This window comes from Siniperca chuatsi, linkage group LG3 (assembly GCF_020085105.1).
Source record: "Siniperca chuatsi isolate FFG_IHB_CAS linkage group LG3, ASM2008510v1, whole genome shotgun sequence".
NCBI lineage: Eukaryota > Metazoa > Chordata > Actinopteri > Centrarchiformes > Sinipercidae > Siniperca > Siniperca chuatsi.
In genome coordinates this window covers 31696534-31716574 of record NC_058044.1, presented here as the reverse complement: position 1 = coordinate 31716574, position 20041 = coordinate 31696534, and the positions used below count along the sequence as shown (strand labels likewise).

General features: G+C 42.9%; 1 protein-coding gene across 6 annotated transcripts in view; it reads left to right on the top strand.

Moving 5' to 3' along the window:
* The first annotated feature begins 13821 nt into the window (after positions 1 to 13821).
* LOC122873629 (glycine receptor subunit beta-like) overlaps positions 13822 to 20041 on the top strand; it is a 113204-nt gene continuing 106984 nt past the window's right edge. For 3 of the 6 annotated variants that reach the window (XM_044190598.1, XM_044190597.1, XM_044190599.1), the window contains exon 1: positions 13822 to 13972. Coding sequence is in view for 2 of the 6 variants with exons in the window: in XM_044190602.1 (XP_044046537.1) it covers positions 13954 to 13972 (19 nt within the window). In the remaining 4 variants the exon portion in view is untranslated. The remainder of the gene's footprint in view (positions 13973 to 20041) is intronic. The other 3 variants (XR_006377483.1, XM_044190602.1, XM_044190596.1) reach the window with 2 other exon arrangements.

The window sequence follows — 20041 nt, the reverse complement described above, 5'->3', positions numbered from 1 at the left end:
ATCTCTTTTTTTTGTATTGGTCAAAATCCTGGCTGGAGCATTCTGAATTATCCGTAATTTTAGGGAGACCAGTAAAAAGAGAGTTGCAGTAGTCTAAGCGACTAATAAGTAATAGTAAGTAATAAAAGCATGTATGAGCATTTCAGCATTGTTCTGAGATAAAATGGTCCAAATTTTTTTTTCCTTGTTAAAATGGCTAATAAAATTAATATCAGTCTAAAAACACTCTCAGATCCGTAACATATGTTTTGATTTGCTTGGACACGCTAGCAAGCACTGACTCAAGCCTTTCTGTTTTTGGACCAAAATGACGGGCAGACCCGCAAAACTCAAACAAAGGGCAGACTGAATGGAGGACGCGCTCTATTTGTCCTCAAGATAACGTCGAGCGTAGCTAGTTATGCTACTAGTTACGCTATCTGATTCATTTGAGTGTATATGTATGTGTAAAGCTGTGTGGGTTAGTGGAGAGGAAAGAGAAAGAAAAGCACAGAGTAAGGCACAAGAAATCGCTTTGAGTGGTCAGAAGCGCTTTGAGTGGTCAGAAGACTAGAAAGGCGCTATACAAGTACAGTCCATTTACCATTTACCAAATCTCAAATGCTGTGGCAGAGCACAATAGCTGTTCCTTTATTACACAGGCAGCAAACTTTCATTCAACAACCGTGTTACTGGACTTTGGTCTGATAAAGCACAGTTATTAGCTTTCACAGTGTCTATAACTAACACAGTTACACAGTCCAACAGCAAAACACACAGCAAAACAGGATGCAGTGGTCCGCTACTTTCCAAAATAAGCACAGCACAATTCACAACAATGAAGCTTAGATGAAATAACATTCAAGGTAAGCGTGAGAATTTGTTTCTATGGTTACAGGGACACTGTTTGGTTTGTTATTTGGGTTGAAATTCTGAGGGCTGCTGGTTGATGCTAGTATTTGTTTCTCTGTCTTTCTTTGTATTTCGGTTGCTGATATTTATAATGTGTTTAAAGTTAAGTTTTATATATTATGTGTTATTTTTCTATTAGGCTAGTTGAGTGGATACTTGTCGAAAGGTTTATTGCTGAAACGGGGGGATACGGACAACACTGAAGCAATGCCTTTCCTCCGCTGAATGCATTGGGGGACCTGGAAGAAGTTGCGATTAAGGGCTTTGTTGCCATTGCAATAGACATGGTGAATGAAAATGATGAAGTGAGTTGATGAAGCTCTCAGTTAATCTGTATGTTGTCATATGTAATTTAAGGTAGGCATCGGTTCTGTATGTAGTAGTGGGGTTTCTGCCTGTAGTGTTTCAGTATTTGACTGGCATTCTGTTGTTATGCGTTGAGATGTCAGGGCCATTGAAGATTTTATTTTCAGAACAGAATTAACACGCAATGAGAAGCTGCTTCCAAGAGAGAGAGTGGTTGTTTTCCTTGTCCTTTTCTGTTGCAGTTGTTTTCGTTGTAGTTGTTTGGCTATTGTATTATATTTAGGTAGGTTAGTAAGTATATTAAAAAAGGTTTCAGACGTGTTGCCTGAATTTTAAGCAATGAATCACACTGTTGGTTTGCTATGTATGACCAATGGAATTTTCTGCCTTTAAATACATGTTTGGTGATGGGTCTGTTACTGTTTTCATTTGGTAGGCGTTGACACAAGATACTCGAATTTACAGTATATAGGCTATAGTTGTGTTCAGTACGGTTAGAAGTACAGCGTTCAAAGATTCAGAGAAGTCAATTTTGGTCAGGTGAGGATTCGTGGAAAAACTCGTTATTAGGGCCCAAGCATGAAAGTGCTAGGAACCTTTTTTTCTAGAGATTATTATTATTATTATTATTATTATTATTATTATTATTATTATTAGGGCCTGTTTAGAAAGTGCAAGGAACCTATTTTATTCCTAGAGATTTAGGGCCTGAGCACGAAAGTGCAAGGAACCAATTGTTTTTCTAGAGATCATTATTATTATTGTTATTCTGCCCATTTGAATGCATTTTTGAGGGGTGTAGGATGTTCATACGCTTAAAATTTTGCGTTCACAACTGCCGAAAATCACAAAGTACTGCAGTGATTGGGCTTGGGGGTAGCCAGGGGGCTCTAGGGCGCCCCCAAACCCACACCACGGTTGGGAAAAAGTTGCTTTCATCTTCATGAGATTTTCGGGGTTCATTGCTCTCATCATAAAGAACATATTTCAGTTTCTTTTGAGAGAGTTTACCCAACAGGAAGTCAGCCATTTTGGATTTCCTGCGTCAATTTCAAATCTTTAAAGACATGTTTGAAGCCTTTAGGATGCTAAAAAACATCATGACTTGAACTGGTAAATACATACTGGGTGTGGCAAAATGGCTCGATAGCACCCCCTACAAAACTTCAATGAAGCAGGCTTGTTTCACTTAGATGTATGAAATGTGGGAGGCCGATGTATCATCCCTAGACTTAAAAAAAGCCTCTTGGAGACATACCCTAAACCCAACAGGAAGTCAGTCATTTTGAATTTAATGTGCCATTTGTTGCCATTTACAGGCTCTGTACTTTAACAAACTCCTGCTAGAGAATTTATCAGATTGACTTCAAATTTGGTCAGTGCAATCTAAAGACCTTTGTGACACTAAATTGCAAAGCTTTTTACTTTTTCTCAAGCGGTGTTGCCGTGGCGATGCTGCGAATTCTGGGATCCAAAATTAGTAACACGGTAAGGTGACAAGATCCACACTCAGCCATCAGGCTATCATTTAATCCGTGAGAGTGCTTCAAAGCTTAAAGTCCACAGTAAAGTCCAGAAAAGTGCTACAAGCTTAAAATCCTTGGTTGTTGTTGTTGCAGAGCTTGGGAACCCCATCCTCCTCTAGGGCAGTCTCTGGCCCAATGTCCAAATTGTCCACATAGGTAGCAGGGGCGGGGTCCTCCCATGTGTCCTCTCCCTCTTCCCCTGGGGGCCTCCCACTGTGGGCCTGGCTGGGGATATTCTGGTTGGGGATATGGAGGACTGGGGTAGTACTGTGGTTGATCTGCAGGGGGCACTGGTCCAGCAATTGCAGACGGCAACTGAGCTTTAATGGCCTCAGTTATGGCCTTGGTCACTTCCTGTTGCCAATTCCCATCTGGAACAATAGGGGTGGCCACCATCTGCTTGGCTTTACTTTTGTTCCTGTTAACCTCGTCCTCTTTTTCTGCCACTTGGCGGTGTAACAGCCTCTTAGAGGTGTTTGGTATGGGGGAGGGTCCATTTCCGGTAGGGGGGGGGTATAGTTGGCTGGGCGGATCCCCTTTCTCTGGAGGTGCTGATGGGGAAACTGGCAGCACAGTTGCTATTGCTGAGGCTGCTGCTGACCCCTCCTTTTTTTTTTTTTTTCGCCTTCCCCTGGCTCATGCCTGCTGCTGTCATTATTGCACAAATGGCTGTGGTGGTCACATCTGTGCCTTTAGCTTTTTCCACTCTCCTATATGCCAATCCCCATATATGGCTTCCTGCTGTCTCCCAATCACAAAGGGCTTCTCTATGATTTGCAGCTGCGGCAGTCACTATGCACATGATCACTTGAAGGGTGGGCAGCTCAGCTTCCTGGTTGCTGGTGAGGAGACCTTGTCTCTCCCGTTTCTCCCACAACTTTTCCACTGCTTTCTTTGTCTGTCCCTTGTCTTTTTTACCTACTTTTTCCTCTAGCTTTTGTATCACATGTGCCTTTAACTGGCACAAACTCATAGGCTGATATCCCATTATGTTTGTACACATACACCTTCAGGTGTCCTTTTAATATTTTCAAATAGATCATACAACCCAAACCAATGTATCTTAAGATAAAAACCATAAACTACACAATCCACAACTTTCCTAACCCTGTTAGTGTCTTCTCACACGTAGCTACATGTTCTTTGAATGTCAAAACAACAGGAGGAGGCCGAGATGCGACTGGCTCATCACTTAATGTTAACACACAATATCTTCGTAAGACACAGTTGGTAATCTATCTAGGAGGTGTGGCACGTGTCCCCAGTCACTCATGTCCATGAGAACAACCCAACATTACACTGCTCAATTTCACAAATCCACCAACATTGCGATTCTAAACACTGCTTTTAAAACACACAGCAATTTTCGACACATGCAACTGTATTTTCTATTAAGATTCACACTATTTCACCATAAAGTCAATTTAAATTTCAAAATGTATTATTTTGTCATATTATTACTATTCTGTTTAGTTTTATTTACTTTTATAGTGATACCACTTCATTCCCAATAGTAACTATTTTTTTTAGTGCACCTTTAAGTTGTTTTTTTTAACCCAATTGTTTCACATTCATTCCCCTTTTAATGTCTACCTCCCATACATTAATGACACATGCACTCAATATTATTATACACACAAATTCCCAGATAAGTCATTAATGTCTCTCACTCACTCTAACCCTAATTTTTGTTACTTTGTGATAAAACTCACAGGACTCCAACCCTCAGGGACCCTGTTTCTTAGGGACTCTAACCCTAATTTTGGTGCTTTGTGATAAAACTCACGGGACTCCAACCCTCAGGGACTCTAACCCTGTTTTCTTAGGGACTCTAACCCTAAGTTTTTGGTACTTTGTGAATATAACTCACGGGACTCCAACCCTTAGGGACTCAAACCCTATTTTGGCCTTAGTTTTTGATTCTCCAATTCACCTGTCACTTATTGTTTATTCAATGTAGTTATTTATATTATAAGATTTAGACTGTAATTTCCTTACCTCCTCCTCACTCACTTTTAAATTGGATGTTTAACAACAGGTTTCTGCTTACGTTTTCTTTGAGGGATCCCAGTGAGTGACAAGGAGTCCAGAAACACAGAGCCGGTCCCACCGGAAAAACCTCAGCAGTGGACAGCGTCGAATTTTCTCCTTTTCTTCCTCAGCAAATCACCTCGGGGTCACCAAATTTGTCAGCACATTTGTTTATTTGCAAAAGAAAAGTCTGCAGAGAAGCTATTCCTTAATTTGGCATTTATTAAAGCATTGGAGGATCAAAAGCATCTTGTACAAGGATCTTTTCTATTCAGAAAACCACAGTCAGCAAGCTGTTAATCTGTAGCATCATCCTAAAAAAGAATGCTATTCTTAACATTACACAGAGTTTTAAATGAGAATGTACAACTATCTGATAGGTTTCTACAGAGGTGGGGAGGAACTGTGGTTTAGACTTAGCTCTCCTTTCAGTGGTGCACAGGCTGGTCCCAGCCTCTTGGCACACGATTCCACCCTTCATGTGGAGACAGCGCCCTAGTGGAGGAATCCTACACTATCTCTGTTTGTAAGTTGCTAAAGTCTCTGCTTCATTCCCCAAAACTGATACTTTTTCTCGCATGGTCATGGACAATACATACTGTCCTCAGTACATGATGTTCTTTCTGATATCCCTATTTCTTTGTTTAAATGGAAGCCTGTTTGCAACAGCTAATCAACTTTTCCCTGCAGTCAGCAAGTCTGCAGGACAATACTTTGAATTGTTAAGCCTCATGCCCTGTGTGTGTGTGTGTATGTGTGTACAAAAGTTTCAACATGGTATTAATATAATAGGCAAGCAACCTTCATTTAAATTATTAATTCTCACACTTTGCATTCAGTCCAAGTGAAACTGTTTAGCTAGCTTTAAGTTTAGGCTAACCTCCGAACCAGTCTAGCTTTAGAGGGAGCAAAACACAGTAAGTCAGTCAGTGAGTACTGTAATGTTATGTGATAGCTGTCAAATATGATGTGGAATACATTTTTTGCTTACAATTTTAACTTCTATTTTAGGCAAATTTGTAGGAACAATTAGCCAAACTCAGTTTCAAACAGTGAATGCAACCACAAGGGGGCACAAGCCAGTGTCTTCTTGTGCCAGTCCCAAGTCTGGATAAATGCAGAGGGTTGTGTCAGGAAGGGCATCCGACATAAAACACATGCCAAATTAAAAATGCGAATTCTGACAATGACTTCCATAACAGATCGGTCGGGGCCCGGGTTAACAACGACCGCCACCAGTGCTGTTGACCTACAGGGTACCGGTGGAAATTGGACTACTGTTGGTCAAAGACGAAGAAGGAGAGGAGGAAGGTGTGTTCGTAAGCAGAGAGAGAAGAGGAAAGCTAAGAATGTAGGACTGACAGTAGGGACTTTGAATGTTGGGACTATGACAGGGAAGGCTAGAGAGTTGATTGACATGATGCAAAGAAGGAAGGTGGACATACTGTGTGTCCAGGAGACCAGGTGGAAAGGTAGCAAGGCTAGACGCTTAGGAGCAGGGTTCAAGTTGTTCTACCATGGGTCAGATAGGAAGAGAAATGGAGTAGGAGTTATCCTGAAAGAGGAGTTTGTGAGGAATGTTCTAGAGGTGAAAAGAGTATCAGACAGGTTGATGAGTCTGAAGCTGGAAATTGAAGGGGTGATGTTCAATGTTGTGAGTGGTTATGCCCCACAGGTAGGATGTGAGTTAAAAGAGAAGGAGAAATTCTGGAGTGAGTTAGATGAAGTGATGCAGAGCATCCCCAGAGGTGAGAAAGTGGTGATTGGTGCAGATTTCAATGGGCATGTAGGTGAAGGGAACAGAGGCGATGAGAATGTGATGGGTAGGTTTGGTCTTCTGGACAGGAACACAGGACAGATGGTGGTAGACTTTGCAAAGAGGATGGAAATGGCTGTAGTGAACACTTTCTTCCAGAAGAGGCAGGAACATAGGGTGACATATAAGAGCGGAGGTAGAAGCACTCAGGTGGACTGCATTTTGTGTAGACGTTGTAATCTGGAAGAGACCAGTGACTGTAAAGTAGTGGTAGGGGAGAGTGTAGCCAGACAACACAGGATGGTAGTGTGTAAAATGACTCTGGTGGTGAGGAAGATGAAGAGGGCAAAGGCAGAGCAGAGGACGAAGTGGTGGAAGTTGAAAAAGGAAGAATGTCGTGTAGTTTTCAGGGAGGAGCTGAGACAGACTCTGGGTGGTCAGGAAGTGCTCCCAGATGACTGGACCACTACAGCTAATGTGATCAGAGAGACAGGTAGGAGGGTACTCGGTGTGTCATCTGGAAAGAGGAAAGTGGACAAGGAGACTTGGTGGTAGAACGAGGAAGTTCAGGAGTGTATACAGAGAAAGAGGTTAGCCAAGAAGAAGTGGGACACTGAGAGGACTGAAGAGAGTAGACAGGAGTACAGGGAGATGCAGCGTAAGGTGAAGGTAGAGTTGGCAAAGGCCAAACAAAGAGCATATGAGGACTTGTATGCTAGGTTGGATGCTAAAGAGGGAGAGGTGGATTTGTACAGGTTGGCCAGATAAAGAGATAGAGATGGGAAGGATGTGCAGCAGGTTAGGGTGATTAAAGATAAGGATGGAAATGTATTGACAGGTGCCAGGAGTGTGATGGGAAGATGGAAGGAGTACTTTGAAGAGTTGATGAATGAGGAAAATGAAAGGGAACGAAGAGTAGAAGAGGTAACTGGTGTGGAGCAGGAAGTAGCAAAGATTAGCAAGAGTGAAGTGAGGAGGACGTTGAAGAGGATGAAGAGTGGAAAGGCAGTTGGTCCTGATGACATACTTGTGGAGGTATGGAGAGGTGGCAGTAGAGTTTCTGACTAGTTTGTTTAACAAGATCTTGGAGACTGAGAGGATGCCCGAGGAATGGAGGAGAAGTGTACTGGTGCCAATTTTTAAGAACAAGGGAGATGTGCAGAGCTGTGGCAACTACAGAGGAATAAAGCTGATGAGCCATACAATGAAGTTGTGGGAAAGAGTAGTAGAAGCTAGGCTAAGGGCAGAGGTGAGCATTTGTGAGCAGCAATATGGTTTCATGCCTAGAAAGAGTACAACAGATGCAGTATTTGCTTTGAGGATGCTGATGGAGAAGTACAGACAAGGTCATAGGGAGTTGCATTGTGTCTTCGTAGATTTAGAGAAAGCGTATGACAGGGTGCCGAGAGAGGAGCTGTGGTATTGTATGAGGAAGTCTGGAGTGGCAGAGAAGTATGTTAGAGTGGTGCAGGACATGTATGAGAGCTGTAAGACCGTGGTGAGGTGTGCTGTAGGTGTGACAGAGGAGTTCAAGGTGGAGGTGGGTCTGCATCAAGGATCGGCTCTGAGCCCCTTCTTGTTTGCTCTGGTGATGGACAGGCTGACAGATGAGGTTAGACAGGAATCTCCATGGACTATGATGTTTGCGGATGACATTGTGATTTGTAGTGAGAGCAGGGAGCAGGTGGAGGAAAATCTAGAGAGATGGAGGTCTGCTCTGGAAAACAGAGGAATGAAGCTTAGCTGCAGTAAGACAGAATACATGTGTGTCAGTGAGAGGGACCCAGGTGGAACGGTGAGGTTACAGGGAGCAGAGGTGAAGAAGGTGCAGAACTTTAAGTACTTAGGGTCAACGGTTCAGAGCAACGGAGACTGTGGAAAAGAGGTGAAGAGGTGAGTGCAAGCAGGTTGGAACGGGTGGAGAAAAGTGTCCGGTGTGTTGTGTGATAAAAGAGTATCAGCAAGAATGAAAGGAAAGGTGTTCAAGACGGTGGTGAGACCAGCGATGTTGTACAGCTTAGAGACAGCGGCACTGAAGAAAAGACAAGAGGCAGAGCTGGAAGTAGCAGAGCTTAAGATGTGAGAGGTTCTCTTTGGGAGTGACAAGGACGGACAGGATCAGGAATGAGGACATCAGAGGGACAGCTCATGTTAGATGTTTTGGAGATAAAGTCAGAGAGGCCAGATTGAGGTGGTTTGGACATGTTCAGAGGAGAGACTGTGAATATATTGGTAGAAGGATGCTGAGGTTGGAGCTGCCAGGCACGAGGTCTAGAGGAAGCCCAAAGAGGAGATTTATGGATGTAGTGAGAGAGGACATGAAGTTAATTGGTGTGAGGGAAGAGGATGCAGAGGACAGGGTTAGATGGAGGCACATGATTCGCTGTGGCGACCCCTGAAAGGGAACAGCTGAAAGGAAAAGAAGTTTCACACAGTGAGGTCACATTTATTGTCTGAGTGATATTATTAAATTGAAATGTAAGATCTGAGGCAGTTAGTGACTTTAGCACTCTGGTCATTAGCATCTTGTTAAATAGCACTAAAGCCCTTAAGAGTTAATGACCAACTCCAAGTTCAAGTTTAAAAAATCACTTGCTGGGTTTTCTAGACTTTATTGAGGCCACAGTGTTTGTTGTTTTTTTCTACATGGCTTTAAAGGGATTTATACAAAACCATCCACCCAACATGATGAGGCTGAATTACTCTGCTAAACATTAACCATTACGGGCTTTTGTATGAGACTGTATTGTATTTTCATGAAAACTCTTAGGTGCATGGTATTATGGCAAGTGTGAGAATTAATAATTTAAATGAAGGTTACTTGCCTATTATATTAATACCATATTGAAACTTTTGTACACACATACACACACACACGGCATGAGGCTGAAGTGTTGTCCTGCAGACTTGCTGACTGCAGGGAAAAGTTGAATAGCTGACTGAGGACAGTATGTATTGTAATGACCATGAGAGGAAAAGTATCAGTTTTGGGGAATGAAGCAGAGACTTTAGCAACTTACAAACAGAGGAAGTGTAGGATTTCTCCACTAGGGCGCTGTCTCCATATGAAGGGTGAAATCGTGTGCCAAGAGGCTGGACCAGCCTGTGCACCACTGAAGGGAGAGCTAAGTCTAAACCACAGCTCCTCCCCACCATCAGATAGTTGTACATTCTTATTTAAAACTCTGTGTAATGTTAAGAATAGCATTCTTTTTTAGGATGATGACTACAGATTAACAGCTTGCTGACTGTGGTTTTCTGAATAGAAAAGATCCTTGTACAAGATGCCTTTGATCCTCCAATGCTTTAATAAATGCCAAATTAAGGAATAGCTTCTCTCCAGACTTTTCTTTTGCAAATAAACGAACACGCTGACACAACCAAATTTAAACTGTGGCCGACAGGGTTTCCCTTTTTATGTAACTAAACTGAATGTGGCACAATAATCGTTTTATCTTGATTATCTTGTTTTCATAATCGTTGGAAGCCAAAATTGTAATCGAAAATAAAATTTGATTCTTCGTCCAACCCTAAGTCCTATAGAGTCCGATCATGCTCTGTGTCCTTAAAGGTCCAGTATGTGACATTTAGGAGGAGGTATTTGCAGAATGGAATATAATATTCCAAAGCTCCTGGGGCTGCTGCGCTCACTCCCGTCCCCCAGTAGAGTGATAGTTCATGTGGGGACAACCGAGACAGCCTGTCAGCAGTCTGAGCTGACCAAAAAGGATTTTATCGACCTTGTGGAAAGTCTGTTTTTTATCTCCGGTCCTTTTCCCACACTGGCCCGCTGAGCAGGGCGCTTTAGCAGAATCTACAGCCTTCCACACTTGGCCCCAGTCCGCCTGCAGTGCTCGCTGTTTTGGGATCATTTCTCCCTTTTCAGGACTGATGGAGTCCACCCTAACACGCTGGGTAGCCGAATGCTTGCAGCCAACCCACTGCATTCCGTACAGTCCTCTCTGACAGTTTACTGTCCACACACACACCTCGCTACCCCTGTTTCCTCTACAACCTCAGAGTGCCGTTTCCCGTGAGAACACCCCCTACTGGCTCTACCTGCCATTAACCGCCTCAACTGTTGGTTTCCCCATTCAGACTATTGTGACAGACAGGTTATCCCGCCCACATGGCAGTTTCAAAGCTGCAAACATAAACAACCTCTCTTACATAAAACACAGTGTCCCTGTTTCATCATCATCTGCAACTCTGTTTAATCTGACTCTTCTAAATGTAAGGTCTCTCTCGAATAAATCTTTCACTTTGAATGATTTCGTCTCTTCCACCCACCTAGATTTCCTATTTCTGACAGAAACCTGGCTGAAACCTGGTGAACACAGCCAGCTCTTGGAAGTATGTTCCCTTGACTATGACTTCTATAGCTCCCCTCGGCCCAGTGGCCGTGGGGGTGGATTAGCTGTCACTTTTAAAAACTGCCATAAGTGCACTCCCATTGCTATGAATGATTATTCTAGCTTTGAATTCCTGATGTTTAAAACTGGGGGTTCAAGTCCGGCACTCTGTAGTTGTGTATCGCCTTCCTAGGCTGGATGCCATTTTCCTCACTGAGTTCTCTGAGTTTTTATCTTCAGTTGTTGTGAATCATGACACAATTTTAGTCTCTGGTGATTTTAATCTTCATGTTGACCTCTTATCAAATGTCAGAGCCACTGAATTTCTTGGTATTATGGACTCTTTTAACTTTTTGCAGCTTGTTTCTGGCCCAACCCATAACTGCGGCCACACTTTAGATTTAGTTTATACACTTGGTCTGACCATTCCCTCTCTGTCTGTGGGGATTTCACATCATACTGTATGTCAGGATTTCCACCATGTTTTATGCTGTTCCTAAACCTCCTGTTTCCTACTCCTGTACAATAAACCCTTCCGCAGCTAGCAATTTCTCTGACACTTACATACAGCTTCTTTCCTATCCTGCTACATTGAGGCCCGCTCCTCCTGCCTGAGCACAGAGGAGTTAATCACCCTCCTCTGCCCCCTTTCCAACCCCAGATCTCTCAGATCCTCAGGCCAGCTGCTCCTGGTTCAAGGCTAAGGGTGATCGTGCGTTTACAGTAGCCACCCCAAAGCTTTGGAACAGTTTACCATTTTCAATAAAGTGTTCCCCCTCTGTAGACACTTTTAAGGCTAAACTTAAGACCCGCTTGTCTCCACCGGCGCTGCCGAAGCACCCTCCTGTTCCACCAGAGCGGCAGGCTCCGGGTTCCCTGGCATCACGGGTTCCGCCGGCTCCTCTACCAGTCTCCCCGTTGCTGGCTTCCTGTCCTCCTGCCCTGTCGCCTGGCCCCGAACTTGTTCTCTGGCCACGCCGCCGGCCCCCAGTGACCTTTGGCCTTTGCGGTTGGCCTCCAGAAGGGTTTGGCCTTCGCGGCTGGCCTCCAGAGACCTTCCGCCTTCGCGGCGGGCCTCCAGTGACCTTCCGCCTTCACCGCCGGCCTCCAGAAGGGTTCCGCCAGACCTCCAGTTGGTTTTGGTCTTCGTCACTGGTCTTTAGTCCGGCCTCCGGAGAGGTTTCGCCTTCATCGCGGACCTCATGTGTTGCTCCGTACGTCTTTCAGCCCTGCCTCCAGGGCGCACCCCTGACTTGCGCTGCTCTTAGGTCCAGCCCCCGGGCCGTCCACCCGAGGTCCCCAGCTCTGCACCTGTCCAGCCCCCAGACCGTCCGCCTGAGATCTTCTGCATGGCTTGGGTCCTATTCCTTGTGTTTCCTGCTCCCTTGCGTGACATCCACTACGATACCAAGACGCATTGAGGATGGAATGTGATCTGATCGGCCCAACCACCTGTGGAGATGGTACGTGGACACTTGCCATCTCAGCAGAGAAAAATAGAGAAGAAGGGACTGTTCAGATCGCGGTTTAACTATAAGACCACAAGGCAGAGTTTTCCCCCCGCTTCAATCAGTCCATACAGTAGTGCAGCTTCATGGATGGCTACCCTCTTTTTTATTTTTATGTTTTTGTTGTTTTGTCGAACCTGCGCAAACGGGAGGAGGATGTGACGTTCGGTTGTTTGAGCTGGACAGAGCAATGAGATCTAATGTGGAGAGACACATATTAATACCAGGTGTAAATGTAATCAAGTTAAACTCATATCTAGATACAATCTGGATACGACACACATTTTAATGCAAGGTGTAAAAGGGGCCAGACATACATGTAAGGAATCGGGATGCTGCTTGCACTGCCCTTGAGCAGGGCACTGGCCTCAGAGCTGGACTTGGTCCTAAGGTGCAGCCCTGTTGCTGCCCACTGGTCCTAAAGTCAAGGATGAGTCAAATAAATTTCCCTTGGGGATTACAAAGCTATAACTTACTTATACTATTAATACTTCCATGGTAACTCTGTGGTAATCCTTTTTTTTTTTTTTGTTTAGTTTTATATTTTATTATTTATTTATATTTACTTTTTATATTTTGAAATGGGCATTTTGATGCTTACGATGGTATTAAATGACAAAGGTTTAGCTGAGATGACACTTTCCTAGTGAGTTTCTCTTTGTCTTCTTCTTTGAACATGAGTACATAGCCTGAAAGAGAATCTACAGGCAATTCTGGATGTCCTGATATGATCAAAACAATTCTCTGTATCATGATAATGTTTTAATTCTACACTCTTTTCTCCCAAAGTGTGTGAACACAATCATCCATCATAGAAAATACAGTGAACAGGTTAGACAGTAAAGTAGCTATTGCTTTACATCTCTGGCTGTATTAGTCAGTTGCGGGCAGTATTTCAAATCAGCTGCATTCATCACTTGGTAATATTGGACTTTAAGGATTTTTGCATCAATGTGATGAATTAAAGAGATTGTTAGGTATTTAATTCACTGGATTGGCCAAAAAACAGACATTTTTCTATTTTGTTACTCAGTCTGTAAATAATTGCTTAATTGAAAATATCCCTACCATGATGTAACATTCTGTATACAGATTATACAGGAATAACTATCAGCATATTTTCCAACATTGTAAATCTGAATGAAAATGATCTTGTTTTATTCTTTTTGTTAGCACTTCTAGGTAAACTAATCTTTAAAAAGCAGCTTAATGAAGAAATTTCAATACTGAGAAGATGTGAGTCAATAATAGTACTACTTCCCCCTAGGCAGGCAGAGAGGAACTTGGAATACGATGCAAGAGCAGTGCAGACAAAGGAACACATACAGGACAGCACAGCACAGAGAGAGAGAGAGAGAGAGAGAGAGAGAGAGAGAGAGAGAGAGAGAGAGAGAGAGAGAGAGAGAGAGAGAGAGAGAGAGAGAGAGAGAGAGAGAGAGAGAGAGAGAGAGAGAGAGAGAGAGAGAGAGAGAGAGAGAGAGAGAGAGAGAGAGAGAGAGAGAAGGAGAGGACATACAGTCAGGCTCTAGCCAGAACAGCATCTCAGTGACTAATCACTAAATCCCTGTAATGCAGCAGAACTGATGATCCAACACACCAGAGGTAAGAATCAAAGAAATATGCAATGTCTCTTTCTGTCTCTTACTATTTTCTGCAGTTGCACTTGTGGGGCACAGCATGTGTGTGTGCATGTAATAGAGAGAGAGAATGCGAGCAAAGCAGAGCGAGTACTAGATCTTGTTACCTCAGACTGGAGGACAATATTATAAGCCTGGTGCTTTGGTGCTATGCCGTCCTTGTGTGGATGTATGTGTTTGAGAGAGCCTGTTTTTGTACCTATGTGTGTGGAATACATTACATTTACATGAGTTGTTACAGTTTTCCTGCTATCAGAACGAGAACAATGTCTTTGTGTGTTCGTGTGTGTGACCATAACAGCTTCAGTGAGCTGTGTCATCGCATCTTGACAGTGTAGTCTAACGCCGCAGTCCCCCCCCACCCCCCACCCCAACCCACACTCTATAGTCCCCTCTGCCACTTTCCCTCTCCCTATCCCACTAGTTTCTCACTATGATGATGCAAGCTGGGCTAATGTGCTGTACAAAAATTATGGGGGGTCGGGGTTGGGTGAACCTCGTGTTTCATGATATTTGCTTTCGACTCTCCTCTTGACTTAGAATTTTTTTTTATTATAACAATTTTAAATATGAATGTTTTTTTACTGTTACACAAATGTTTAGACAGCTGTGAAAGGTGCTCCCACAAAGGTAGGTCCTTCAGAGGACAAAAAGGCAAGATTGAACCTGCTCCTCCTTTGTAAAACAGATGGTCTAGCCTCATATAGACCAAAACTGTGGTGTAAATCGGAGCAGTGAAACCAGAAGTGGGTTCTTTTCCAAAAGTAAGGAAACCTCATTCAAAGTCTGATCAACATTAAATGTAATAAAGCAAATTACAAAAAATCCAGCCATGGAGCTTAACCTTACTCAAGAGTATATAATGTGGTTCACACCATACTGTATGTCTAGATAAGTATGGTAACATTTAAAAAAAATGGAATGTAACGCAACTTTTACCACACTCTTACCTACATTGACCTTATTCTGGAATTCTCTCTATCTATAGACAGGGCATTGGCTACTACATTGTTGCCTGAAACGAGGTTGACCTCATTCGGACCTGGTCTGAATAAACTACTATTTTGTTACCACCGGTGACATGAACCTCAAAATGCTTCACAGCCAACACCAAGGCTAAGGTCTCTTTCTCAATAGTTGTTGATGATCCCTACATCACACATATCCACAGCAAGAGCAAATTGTGAGCTAAAGTCTGGAGCCTTCAATACAGGGGTGCTGGACAAAATAACCTTGACCTGAGCTAAAGCCTCTTCAGACAATACCCATTCCAACTCTTTCTGCAACAGGTTGGTCAATGGTGCTGTAATGGCAGTGAAGTTGGGGGGGAAAACAGCTAAAACCAACAAATACTAAATTACATGAGATGTGTTCGAGGATGTGGAGCAGGAAAGTCAATAATAGCTTGCTCTAGGGAGCACAACCCCACAGCCCATCTCCTCCAGATGCTCATCCCACATCTCACTGTACGGCACATCCCCTGTGTGACTGAGTTTATTAACTGGTGGAATATGGTGGGTGCTTTTTCATTCCAAAAGGCATCAATTTCATGCAGGACAAATGATGCAATCTCACTGGCTCTTTCAGTCAGCGGTGAAGATACCCTTAAAAGGAGCTATATGTAAGAATTTAGGTTTAAAACATTCAAAATTTAACTAAAATCATCAACAGAACGTGAAGAAATCAATTATGACATTATGTCAAAGACTTCTATGTATTGTGTTGTAGAGATATCTACTTAAGTTAGCATGCTAACCAACTAGCCTCAGCCTGTCCTGTCTCGTAATACCACTTTGTACCTCAAGATGCGATAGTGAGTCACTGTAGCGTACATGTACAGATGTGTTCATTGAGTTTTATTGTTGTGATGTGTTTTCATTGTTAGGTATTTTTGTAGCCACATGCTAAGTTGATGTTAGTTAATGTTATGCTTCACACAGACAGAGTCTTTGCATGCTAACTAACTCCTTTTTTTCCCTTTGGCACCGTTATCCTAAACAAATCATACACAACATTTGAAGCTCCCGCTGCACATGCTTTCTTGTTCTGATCACGTGCGCACACGAGACATACGGAGGCAGGACAAAGAAATATACACACATTCTTTTGCCTGACACCATCTTAGATCCAAGCAGCCATCTTGGACACGCACACACACACACACACACACTCACACACACACCTTTGTTCTGTAGTTAAGTATTTAGAGTTAGACTTCACATTGTGTGTTTTTGTATTGTTTATCTTTTAAATAAATGCTTGTGTATAATTATGCTGGTTTCTTTAGTGTTTCACAAGAGTGAGTAATTTGCCAACCTCTTCTATGTTAAACTCCAAATCCTTCAAACTACTAGCTATTAATGGTAATTTTGTTTATAGTTATTAATTTAATTATTAATCTGATTATCCTTGATAATCTTGATAGCCAGATCTAATTGATTGCACCTACACAGTTTGGTGCCCCTTTAACCATTGTGAATCCCAACAAATGGTGCCCGGTGTGAGGCATAGTATTACTGGCAATACGATGCAGAATTGTGTAATAGTAATTTTCAGCATAATCTTTGGCCAATAACAAAATTTTGGATTACATGCTAAAATGTTTACATTAGCAAAAGGTTTTACATTCAGCGCCACCAGTCTGTCACATGAGTAGACATCCAGCTGTACTTACAAACAAGTGCATTGTGGTGTGAATTTATTTATTCCTCACATTTAGAGAATTTGATAGATTTTGGTTGTTGTTGATAACTAATTACTTTTAGCCCTCATGTAGGAATTGTACGAATTTGGTCCAGCATTTGAATATCACATATTCAGTGCAATCTTGTCAAGCTGTCAGTTGTTAATTTAAGTGCTCCTCCTTTTTATTAAGACACAGCGTGCCACTGGCCCTGTGTAACATAAAGAGTTTGTTCCTGGTTGTCACTGCCGTGCATTTAAGCCTGATTAAAAATAGAACTGCAGCGTCCTACCAGCCCTGTGAAACCTAGTTTTGTACCCAGCTGTAACTTCCACGTGTTTCTGCATGTGTAAACATTAAGAAACATCCTCTTACTGTTACTGCCCTGCATCTCAGTTAGAGCATGTTGAAATTTTGGAAGGCAGACCTACTCTTATATACCTGCTTTGCCTTCAGTGGCACCAATCTGATACCCACTAGGTGGTGTCGTAGCTACCCCTCTTCCACAAAGAGCTACTCCTAATAGTGTAGGCTACATTGTTAGGTTAGGCCAGTGTACTGCCCAAACTACACTACAAGGTGTCTACCAATGCAACACCATAGCCAACCACATTGCTTGGTTGTACTAAACAACCAGCTTAATTTCACCCTCCATTTCAGACTTAACAGCCCCTGTGTAGAGCAGTATATTTCTTCCCTAGCACAGAGCCTAAAGCCTGGCTACCCTGAAATGTTTGCTTCTGAAGTTTCACAGGCAAACCAACCTTGCCTTTCAGAGCAACACAGCCCTAGAAATGTAGATAGAGTCCCTTAAAGTGCAAAATACTTGTCTCCTCCACGAAGTTCAGATGGCTAATAAGAAAGCCATGCGCTACTTAGAAGACCTACACTCAGCAGAGTCAGATCTCTTTTCACACAAGGAGAAATTGTTAGGGATTAGATCAGAACGTTCGTCAGTACCTCAACCTCCACTCAGAGCCAGAGGTAAAAGCTACCTGAAATTCCCATCTCTCTGAAACAGACAGTGAGGAAATATGTAGTTTATCCCCCATGATATATTCTGCCCCATCATGTTCTTCTTAGCCACTAATGTACGACACATTCATCAGTACTCATCCCTCCAAAAGGGGGACTAGAACATGTCAGAACTATTAAGCCCCTGCCTCTCAACCAAAGAGAAGTGTAGCACATGATGTACACATCTACAGAAATGCTAGCTCAGTCTCGCCTTCACCAGAAAGGACCTCACAGTGTCCTCGCCTTGAAGTGCTTGAGTTTATAGCTAAGAATATTGAACATTTTAATCCAGACAACTGTGATGGACACATTGATGACTATTTTAGTGAATTAGATCACCATCTAATTGACTTGCCCCACAAAACCCAAAGGGAGAAAGGTAAACGTGTGTGGAAGACCAGCTCTATAGCTGCCCATAAGTTTATTCAGTCTCAACCTCCCAGTGTCAGAAATTACTACAGAAAGCTCCATCAAGCACTAACAGAAGAATTCTCTTCTACTGCTTATATCGCCTCAATAGTTGCAGCTCTCCAAATTAAACATTCTTGTCGTGAACATCCCAAAAACAAACTTTGAGGTATGTGTACTCCCAGGGCAAGAATGCACCAGGCTTAGAAGAAAGCTCCACCTTCAAGTCCTTGTTCTTGCGCAACCTTACGCACTCACATTGTACTTATGACACATCAAGATAACCCCTCAATGGAGGAGCTAAGGAAAGTGACACAGATGGCTAGGGAAGAATCTGAATCTAGGGAAGAATTCTGATCAGAATCAGAATCAGAAATACTTTATTGATCCCCGAAGGGTAACAAAGAGTTTCCCTTCGGGAATCAATACAGTATTTCTGATTCTGATTCTGAAACTGTTGTCATTTTCAACGCAGCAGGGAAAACCACTAAGCCTGCCGGCTCAAACACTGCAGCGTCACAGAGACGTACTGCCTCAAAACAGCACCCTCACAACAGCTCGAGGGGGGTGACAGAAGGCAACACAGGGACAAAGAGCGTAACCGCCGTGTCCACCAACTGCTTTGGGATAGACGGCCTTCTACAGTAGAAGCTGTACACCACTCTTCTTAAAGAAGATAAATGATAGGCAATTAATTGATTGAGTCTCATAAAATAGATTACATAATTAAATTATGAATTATAATTAAAATTATAAACTATAACCAAAATTACCATTGATAGCTAGTAGGTTGAAGGATTTGGAGTTTAACATAGAAGAGGTTGGCAAATTACTCACTCTTGTGAAACATTAAAGAAACCAGCATAATTATACACAAGCATTTATTTAAAAGATAAACAATGCAAAAACACACAATGTGAAGTCTAACTCGCCAAAAGGAATGTGTGTATGCTTCTTTGTTCTGCCTCTGTATGTTGTTGTGTTTAAGTCAAATTAGAGGTGTATGTGTGCGGTCTGTTTAGGATGGTACCAAGTTAAAAGGAGTTAGTTAGCATGCTGTCTGTGTGGGAGCATAACATAACTAACATCAACTTAGCATGTGGCTCCCAAATTAACAGTCAGTCACAAGAACAAACCCTCAGAAAAACACATCAGTACATGTACATGATTAACTAAACAGTCCTGTGCTTAGCCAGGTACACTGTTACTCTATGCTATGCTCAGTTGTTACACTAGTAGTACGAAAGAGAGGTGGCTTTGGTGCAGCTGTTAGCTGACGGTCAGTGTTGTAGACGAGCCAAGCTGGGAAGAACTGTGGTTCCACTGTTGAAGCGTCTTTTGCTGTGCAGTGTCCGCTTACAGAGATCGGAGGAAGCCGGTTGCTCCACCTGTGGTTGTCCTTACAGAGTTAACAGCTCGGTGTTAACTTGCTTTGTGCACCTGTTAGCATGTGAAGTTAGCTGGCAGGCTTTGTATGTGGCAGCCGTTGGCGCTAAACTTTGTTGCAGAGTTCTAGCAGGCTCTCGTGACGCTGCGGTACAATCAAAGAGTTTGGTTCTGCTGCGTGTTTCTGCTCTGAGTAGATTACACGGCTGTGGTAGCAGACAACCGTCTGCTGCGTGCTGGAGGTGAAGCCAAGATCTTCAGTTCACTTGGGTGTCTGCTGGTGAGCAGGCCACACTGAAAGGAAGACAGCCATGGCTGTCTGCCGCAGTGAAGGATTCCAGAAGAAAGAGCCAGAACAAATGATCACTGACCTTTTTATTGTGACCCTGATGTCACCAGGTCAGACTGGCCAATGCTGCGTTCAATGGCTCTCATCATTGTAGGACAAAAGAGAATGCAGTCTTCTAACAAAAGTTCAGTTAACAATCACCCAAATGAATGAATTAATCTGTGGAGTCCCAATATTCCCCCTTTTGGTCT